The sequence below is a fragment of the Antrostomus carolinensis genome, unplaced genomic scaffold, assembly GCF_000700745.2.
Source record: "Antrostomus carolinensis isolate BGI_N321 unplaced genomic scaffold, ASM70074v2 scaffold5572, whole genome shotgun sequence".
Taxonomy (NCBI): domain Eukaryota; kingdom Metazoa; phylum Chordata; class Aves; order Caprimulgiformes; family Caprimulgidae; genus Antrostomus; species Antrostomus carolinensis.
In genome coordinates this window covers 75,032-84,242 of record NW_010297462.1, presented here as the reverse complement: position 1 = coordinate 84,242, position 9,211 = coordinate 75,032, and the positions used below count along the sequence as shown (strand labels likewise).

At 35.7% G+C, this 9,211-nt stretch overlaps 1 protein-coding gene across 3 annotated transcripts in view; it reads left to right on the top strand.

Annotated features, from left to right (window-relative positions):
• The window catches only part of STAG2 (STAG2 cohesin complex component), a 39,525-nt gene that overhangs the window by 13,318 nt on the left and 16,996 nt on the right, over nt 1-9,211 (top strand). For all 3 annotated transcript variants that reach the window (XM_010162125.1, XM_010162124.1, XM_010162127.2), the window contains exons 13-22: nt 40-147; nt 1,012-1,123; nt 1,798-1,915; nt 2,635-2,738; nt 3,621-3,713; nt 3,916-4,005; nt 5,040-5,243; nt 6,819-6,889; nt 7,261-7,348; nt 7,450-7,530. In XM_010162125.1, the coding sequence (XP_010160427.1) occupies nt 40-147; nt 1,012-1,123; nt 1,798-1,915; nt 2,635-2,738; nt 3,621-3,713; nt 3,916-4,005; nt 5,040-5,243; nt 6,819-6,889; nt 7,261-7,348; nt 7,450-7,530 (1,069 nt within the window). The remainder of the gene's footprint in view (nt 1-39; nt 148-1,011; nt 1,124-1,797; nt 1,916-2,634; nt 2,739-3,620; nt 3,714-3,915; nt 4,006-5,039; nt 5,244-6,818; nt 6,890-7,260; nt 7,349-7,449; nt 7,531-9,211) is intronic.

Genomic DNA, 9,211 nt, shown 5'->3' with positions numbered 1-9,211 from the left:
CTCCCCCCCCCCCCCCTTTCTTCCCATCCCCACCCCTAGGAGTAGTGAAGAAGTTCTGACTGCAGAAGACTGTGAAAATGTCTACCATCTGGTTTATTCAGCTCATCGTCCAGTAGCAGTTGCTGCAGGGGAATTTCTTTATAAAAAGTAAGATGGGGAAATTATAGTTAACTTCCTGTTCCTGTAGATTTTAGGGTGTGCATTAATACTGTAATTCACATTAGTTTTATTTAAGAAAAGGAGAAACTGAATAAGGAAATGACCTGTAGAAATAACTTACAGAAAATGTAACACTACTGTAGTTTTTGAACTGTTGTGGTTTTTCTGAATTGGAAATGGAGAGTAATTTTGAAGGCTGTGCTTTAAAAGCTTGTGCTTACAGTGACTATAATAAAAACATTCCTGTCTTCTCCTTTCCCGTCCTTCCCATGTTCCGTGAAACATCTTAAAATGCTTATGTCTTTTGATACCTAAAATTGTGTAGTTCCATCCACCTCCCTTCCCCCTGCTCCTCCCCCAAAGTTGGCTCATGTTGACTGTTTCATGAAGTGTTTTTCTGTTTTATTAAAAAAAGAAAACCAAACACCACCAAAAGAGAGATTCAACACATATATTTTTGTAGGGAAACAAAGTGAGAGTTTCCATCTAATACTTTTCAGACCTTCTTCTGATATTTCTTTGCTGCTTTAAGTCTCATGTGGGGAGGTTCAGAAAATATAGTTTGCCAAAGAGGAGCATGGACCTCAAGCACCTGCAATTATCACCGATATTCATAAAGTATTTTGTTGTAATTATACATTGCATATACATTATACATGGAAACAGTCAGTGAAATACCATCTCAGCATGTATGAAATTGTTCATATGGTACTTGTCTTCCTTTCAAAATAAAACGTGAAGCCAAGCAGCAAGGTATTAAGTGTGTGTCTGTAAAAACAGTGTCTTGATACGAGTTGACTGTGGCAAAGGGAATGAAGAAGAAACTTGTCCTGAAATAATTTTTTCTTTTAGGCTTTTCAGCCGCAAAGATCCTGAAGATGATGGAATAATTAAAAGGAGGGGAAGACAAAGTCCGAATGCTAACCTTGTGAAGACTTTAGTGTTTTTCTTTTTGGAAAGTGAAGTAAGTTGAGTTTCAGAAATACCCTTGTTTTTGTGGTGTGTGTTTTGTTTTTTTGGGTTTTTTGGGTGATTTTTTTGTTGTTGATGTTTGTTGTTCTGGGTCTTTGTTTTGTTTCAATTATTTTTTTAAATTTAATTTGTTGTTTTTCTTTTCCCTGCTCATTGTTTAATAAACATGAATCTGTTCTGGTTTTCCTATTATTTGAGCAACCTGCATGTTGGAAGACTGTTTCATGTGGTTGTATTTATTTGAAGGATCTGTCCAGTACACACTGTTGAGACAGACTGAGCTCTTCTCTGTCAAATGTTCTTCTGTCATTCTTCATGCTAATATATAGGTGGAAAGAATTTGTGATTTAGGAAATTTATAAGGAGGGAGGGGAGAAAAAAAAAAAAAACAACCCCAAAACAAACAACCCCCACAGCCACCACCCTCCTATCCCCCACGTTTTGACAGATATTGTAGTACTGCTATTTGTAGCACTTGGTCTGGATTTATCTTTTTATGTTAATTGGGGAAGAGAGGCTTCTGTTGAACCAGAGAGCCCACAAAATTTTCTGGGTTTTTTTTGCCATGGACAGAAGCCACATGAGAAAAATACCCTGTAATACAGCAAGTTCTGTAATGACCTTTATTGCTGTTAAAGAATAATACTTAATCTGTTCTCATTGTAGTTGCATGAACACGCTGCTTATCTTGTGGACAGCATGTGGGACTGTGCAACAGACCTCTTGAAGGACTGGGAATGTATGAACAGTCTTCTGTTGGAGGAGCCTCTGAATGGAGAAGAACGTAAGATTTTCATAGATCTATCTTTAGATTGCTATGCGGTTTCTGTTAGCCTTGATTTATAAGGAAATAAGATGTTTACATTTATGAGTGCCCATATATCCTCTATTTTTACATGACTATAATAAATCACTAATACTAATTATAAAATGTGAGGAAGAGTAGAAAGAGATCACTTCTGGTATGGAAGTGAGGCACACAAGAACAATGGTGGGAAGAAAAGAGAGGGAGTAAGCATGCAGTGTCCAGTCACCCTATTGTTCCACAGGTTCAGGCTGCACTTGTAGTGTTAGAGAAACCAAGTTGCTTTTAAAACTGGTTCATTTATTGAATGTTAAAACTACCCTATGGAAAAATACTGTCATTTCTTTAATGACAGTAAAACCAAACAAACCCCCCAGCATAATTCTGTAATTCATAGGTCCTAGTAGATAGGCCTCTGAAAAATGAAAAGGAACCAAAATTATTATAAAACTTGGTATTTGTCTCATTCTGTTCTGTGACTCATCCAGTGAGACTCCCTCAATTTTAAATATTTTCTCGTGTTGTTTTACAAGGTGCTTATCTTCTCTGCTGTGCCACCACCTTCCCTAGAAATGAGCTATTGGCCTAAATGCCTGTCTTTTTTTCTTTAAAATAAACATATTTTGAACCTTAGATACTAATACTTGTGGAAAATGAAAAATCAAGCTGTGTATTAACATCTGTTTCTTAATTTTCAGCTTTAACAGATAGACAGGAAAGCGCACTGATTGAAATAATGCTTTGTACAATACGACAAGCAGCTGAATGTCATCCTCCTGTGGGAAGAGGAACAGGGAAAAGGGTAGGAAGCAAAAAGCTACTTGTCTAGAGATGTGGGATTATTTATGTGGGTACAGTGTTGGAAGAAGGAAAAGTTTGTAGGCTATTCTGCTGAGGGGACTTGAATTCAGAAATTCAGCTTCAGTGTCCAGTGTCTCCAGTATCTGACTACTCCAACTAGTTCACCTTTTCTGCACTTTGGCATGTGCTTAATACTGTTTGGACTTCTGAGTTTGTTTCTACTATTAAAGGTAATACAAAATAGATTTTGAAAGAACTACTGGTTGGAAAGGAGAACCAAAATCAATGTTTGGGAAAGCTAAACTATTTCAAGATTGAAAATGCAAAATGAGGGAACGGAATGTACTTCATAGTCTCTTTGGAAGGAGCACAGTCCACCAATTGACTTTTCTCCGAATATATAGAGTTTAGGCAGCCCTCTTTTATTGGGGTATTAAGCAGAGAAGGAAACTGCTTTCAAGATTGGAGCTTCTGTTAAGAAACCACTTTAGGTACAGATTAGAAACTTGTATGAAGATCAGGTTGACATATGAATTGAGTAAATATAATTAAAAACCTTAAGTCAGCTGAAAGGTTTGCTGTTCTTTCATTGTCAAGAAGAACATTCTGATCATGATTTTTTTTTTTTTTTTTTTTTGCAGGGAAGGTAAACCTTTTGTTCTAGATTGTCACTTCTGTTTTCAAGATAATCTCAATAGTATTAGGTGTAACTTTGAATTGCAATTTTTGAGTGTTGAATGTTTTTAATTGTCTTTTTTTTTTTCCAATCGTATTTTACAGTAATATTAGAAATTCTGGGTACCTAGCTATCATTTTATTAATGATAATTAAACTTTGCACCAGAACTTTTAGTTGTAAAATCCTCACAATACCACTATTTTAGGTGCTGACAGCAAAGGAAAAGAAAACACAGTTGGATGACAGGACAAAAATTACTGAACTCTTTGCCGTGGCACTTCCTCAGTTGCTAGCAAAGGTAAGTTTAATTCCATTTCTTGCTGATGGACTGTTGTTGAAATGCTAACAAGTACAGTTTCTGTAGTTAACTGTATGGCTTGCACAAGTCTTCATTTTTTTTTTTTTTTCTTATTCGCCTTTATTAGTATTTAATTGTTCTGTAAGGAATTGTGTTGTCCAAGACTTTTTCATTTGATCTTTTTTCCTTGTCAATTTTATAGTATTCTGTAGATGCAGAAAAAGTCACCAACTTATTGCAGTTGCCACAGTACTTTGATTTGGAAATTTATACAACAGGGCGACTAGAAAAGGTAAGGAGAAAACCCAGAATTTAGACTTGGTCACTGGCATTTCAGTCACCATTGTAGGTGCAGTTTTTTCTGTAAGACTTTACTTACTATAACCCTTATTGAGAATGAGCCTTGGACTTCAGAGCTGCAACTGGCTGCTGTTCTTAGAGATACTGAAAATGTGTATTTTCTAAGACCTGTCTGGTGAGTTTTAACAGAGAATCTTGACAGTTAGATGACCTTTATGTGAGAGCATTTATTGTTAGGTTATGGTCATGTTTGATGTATGCTGCCTGAGAGAGAAAGCTTGCAGAAAAAGCTTGATAATTTTTATTTTTTTGATCACTGAAACTAAAACCACCATCTTCATTGCATGAACAGATCACAGATGACATAGTTATTGCTCTCATTTTGTCTGCTATGGTGATGAAGTTGGTGTAAGCTGTTCTCATCTCTATTTTCTCCTTCTCAGATACACTGTTTTGCTCTATTGTGAGGCAAGAATCCGAAAGACTTTACAGTCAAAGTAGTAATGAAACGTTTAGTTGACAGCATAGCCTGGTAGTGATAGAGCAGCAGTGAGCAGCTCAGGTTGAGGGGCGGCATATAAGAACAAGTGAACTTGGTTTCAGTGCTGACACTTGAGTGTTATGAAACTAAACCTTAGATTATACAGCTTTTAAGACCATATATAAATGTTTTTGTAAGTGGGAGATAAATGCTTGTGTTGTTCAGTTGTCATTGCAGATTCAAGTGTTAGATAAAACCATGCCGACAATTGCAAATTTTTTGTTACTTTTTAAAATGGATTGAATCTTTAGCCTTTGACAAGCTCCTACTTAGATTTTGATAAATAGATTTTTAATTTATTCAGAAGCTTCACTGGCTTTTTGGAAGTGTTTTGTGTTCTGTATCATAGTTACAAAAGTAATAAATTGAATTTCTCTTCTAAAATTCCTTAAGTTTTATTAAAAATATGTGTGTGTGTGTATATATATAATATACATATATATATATGAATACATATTTTTTCCCACTTCTCATCTTTCTTGTAGCATTTGGATGCCTTACTGCGACAGATCCGGGATATAGTAGAGAAGCACACAGATATAGATGTTTTGGAAGCCTGTTCAAAAACATACCACGCTCTCTGTAATGAAGAATTCACAATCTTTAACAGGGTTGACATTGCGAGAAGTCAGTTAATAGATGAATTGGCAGACAAGTTTAATCGACTCCTTGAAGACTTCCTGCAAGAGGTATTTTAGTGTGCAAGATCAACTTTTCCTGCCCCTGTAAATACTCCCAAGATGTTTTTCTGCCTTCCTCTGCAAGTCAGTGAGTTAGGGATGGGACTTCCCTCTGACTTTCAAAACTGTTAAACCAAGCATAATAATACAACAGTATCATTGCTGTGAAGTTGTGAACTCGGACTGTTCTTTTGTATTAGGACAGCGAGACTTTAAATTTCCTTTTGACAGATGTCATCTGGGAATTTGAGAGAAGTTTCAGATAAACTATGAAATTACATAAACTTTTCACCTTTAGTTTTTGAAACTTGTTTTTTTGAGAGATGCAGCATTGTAATTCCACTAGGGTTGTCCTCAGATGTACCGGTGTTGCTAGTCTTGCCAGTGATTGCATGTTGCTGTTGATAAATATAAAAATCTCTTGAAAACACTCCTCCTCCCTTCCTGAATGCAAGCAGATGCAGTTAATAGCTTAAAAATCACTTAGTTCCCACACTGTGCTAATCTGAAGAGCGTGAATTTTCTGATACAGTTATTTAACTTCACTATGTGTGATCTCTGATATTGAAACAAAAACTTGTTTCTTCTCCTCATGTGTGATTGTGTGATGAGGAGCATGGGAAGTGTCTTTGACGACTTCATTCTCCACACTTCTGACATGCAAACATTTTTTTTTTTTTTTTCAAGCTTTACTCCTTTGCCTCTTGCTTATTGGCCTGAGTTAGGACTCCGGTCTAGAAACCCTAGGCATGTGTGGACTATGTGCTTAGGAATCCATTTGTTTCCCCTTTTGTGAGAAAGAAAGAAAGAATGAGAGGTAAACCAAGGAAATGAAATGTCAGACGATTAACTTGAAGGAAAATGGCAAATGCTCTGGTCGAAGTGTTGAAATCCATAGTGCTTTGATAAGCCTGTGCAACTGCAGAACACTAAAGTGCATTGGACTTGCAGTATCTCTGATACACTCACGAAGAGTTTCTGTGAACTTGGATGGTTTATCCTGTGTACTTAGATAGGTTTTTGGACCCTTTCCTTTTTGCTCTTTTTCATTCTACAAATGCACGTTTCTCAGAACTTGTGGGAAAATTAGAACAAAAGGCTTCCTTTACCTTTCTCAAAGACTTTTTTTTTTCTTTCTGTGATTAAGGTAAGATTGAGCTACTGACCTGTGGCCCATCTAGTCCAGTATCTGTTGTCTGACAGTGGCCTCTACTGGATTTTTCAGAGAAAATCGAAGCACCTATATAATACATTCTATTCCACTCTCCTAGACTTTTTTCTTTTTTTCCCTTTTCCATCCTCCCCACCTCCCTCCCCCATTTCTCCTTGTGCTGCCAACTATTTTAAACATTAACTGCTGCCTTCTCTCTCAAACTCTTTAACTCTTTTAAAAACAAATGTGTCATTGATAAATAATATAGATGCAGTTCTTTCTATTACTCGCTCTCTTTTTTTGGTTGTTGGGTGGGTTTAGGGGAGGGCATGTTTTGAGGTTTGGTTGGGAGTTTTTTAAAATCTTCTTAAGTTCCTTAGTTTGCTTAGCATAAATTGCATGGGATATCTTACTGTATGACTATTAAATAGGGGGAGGAACCTGATGAAGACGATGCCTATCAAGTCTTGTCAACACTGAAGAGAATCACTGCTTTCCACAAGTATGTAGGCTTCTGCAAACATCTGTCAGAGTTTGTAGTGTGGGGGGGATTGGTTTTGTTTTAAATTCGATATCTCTTAACTTTTAAATGCAACTCACATACCGTTTTTTGTTTAGTGTGAATGATGGAGAGTTGTGCAGAACATGATGCGTTTTGAATATATAAAGAAATATATACGAAGCTGAAATCTTCTGGGATTTTTTTGCTTTCATTGTGTGTGTGTTTTTTGGGGTCGAGTGTGTGTTTGGTAGGTTTTTTGTATTTGTTTGAGGTTTTGTTTTCTTTTTCACCAGTTAAGCTTTTAATAGTTGTTAACATCAAATTGCAGAAAGTGTTAAAGTCCATCTTTGCTTCATTTCTAATGTTTCCAGTGCTCATGACCTATCAAGATGGGACTTGTTTGGCTGCAACTACAAGTTATTGAAAACTGGCATTGAAAATGGAGACATGCCAGAACAGGTCTGTAGTTAAAGTGTTCTTTAGGTACAACAATAAATAGCTTTTGTTGCTGTCTTTTATTGCCCTTTGTCTCCTAATGTGTTTTTTCCTTTTGGTTTCAGATTGTTATTCATGCACTGCAGTGTACTCATTATGTAATCCTTTGGCAGCTAGCAAAAGTTACTGAAAGCAGTTCCACAAAGGTATGCCTTGTTCCGATTTTATTAGTAAATAAAAGTTTGTATGTATCTGAAGTATCATCAAGTGGGAACTGTGATGGAATTAAGACTTTTTTGTTGTTGTTTGGTTGGTTTTTTTATACCAAAACCTGCCTAAATTTGCATTTCTAATAAGTTCTTCAGAACTCCTAGTTTTTAGTAGTGGAATGCTTGACTTTTAAACCTAGTATTTCTCTAAATTGTTATGGTTTTATTATTTCTATGTCAATATTACATTTAATTTGACAAAATTTTAAAGTAATTTCAGTAAATAAGTGCAATACCTGTTAGTCTGGCACAGTAACAATGCTAAGGAGGGGTAGAATATCAATTATAAAACACAGTATAGTCACTCTTACTGCTCCCAAGTAATGGGTTTGAATTTGTTTGCAAACTGTGAAGTTGGTGAGGTTCAAGAATTTGCACACAATTGTAGTATTCTTACTGCTCAGTATGCTGCAATCATACTTTGCTCTTAATCAGTCTTTGAAATGTGTTGTTAAATAAAGACATGAAAAGATAAAGCTAAATTTCAAACTTTCTCAGGGAATAATAAGGGGGCCTGTTCTGGTTCTATGTATAGTATCTTGAATGGCAAAGCTCTGGCAAATGTCATCTTTCTAATTTCACTTCTTGAAAAATCTTGGGAGGACAGATTTAGGTTTCTTGTATCCACCAGACACCATTGCTTAGAGGGTGCTTAGGTGGTTTGCACAGCAAGTGGAAAGTTGTTTTTTCAAAGGCTAGACAGTTTAGAATGGAGTTTGTAAGTGCTGGAACATTTTGATTATTTGCTTAACTAAAAAAACCCAAGCCATACTTTTTCTGGAAGCCTTCCACAGTCCTGTAAGAAGGGAATATTTTGTGCTTTTTCACCAAAAATTTATGCTGGAGTTGCACTTTGTTATTTGAGTTACTAACAATATCATCCTTCTATTTATGTCGGAGATTAAATTAATACATTCTTCTGGTTTTTTAAACACTTGGATTGCCATTCTTACAAGTAGTTTAAGGAAAAGAAGTTGTAGGCATCTGTCACACTTTACTAGGGAGAAAACAAAGAGAACTAATGACATTAATAATTTATAATAAATAAATTGTAATTTGTAATTAATTAATAGTCCGTTATTACAATGAACTTATTTTAATGTGAAGATGTATTATTTTTAAAAAAATTTTTCTTTATTTTAGGGTGTGGTAATACGACCTCCTGGTAGATATAGGAGTGGAGAAGCATGCTATGTAACTTGTACTAATGGTTTTTATAACTAAGAACACCTTTGTGAAATCATGGTGGTTTTTTTTCCCCATCATGTTAAGGTTTCATTAATCCAGTAAATAGTTGCAGCCTTACTGATTCAGTAATTACAATCTGAAGGTCTGTTTAATAAATGTGAACTTCAACACTGGCTGGCTAGCTGGTTTACTATCTAGATTTTAGTGGCTTTTAACATTTCCAAAACCAAAAATATCAGCTACAAAGTGGATACATTGAGAACCACTTATGTGAGTGAAGGATTTGGAGGCTTTTTAGCTTATTCTTTAAAGGGTAAACAGTCTGAGTTTTTTGTAATGGTGACTAAGGCTTTATCACAAGCCTGACAGCAGAAGCTGAGCTAAATACTGAAAAGTTAGGTTAGAAATGAAGATTAACTTAGCTATTTTG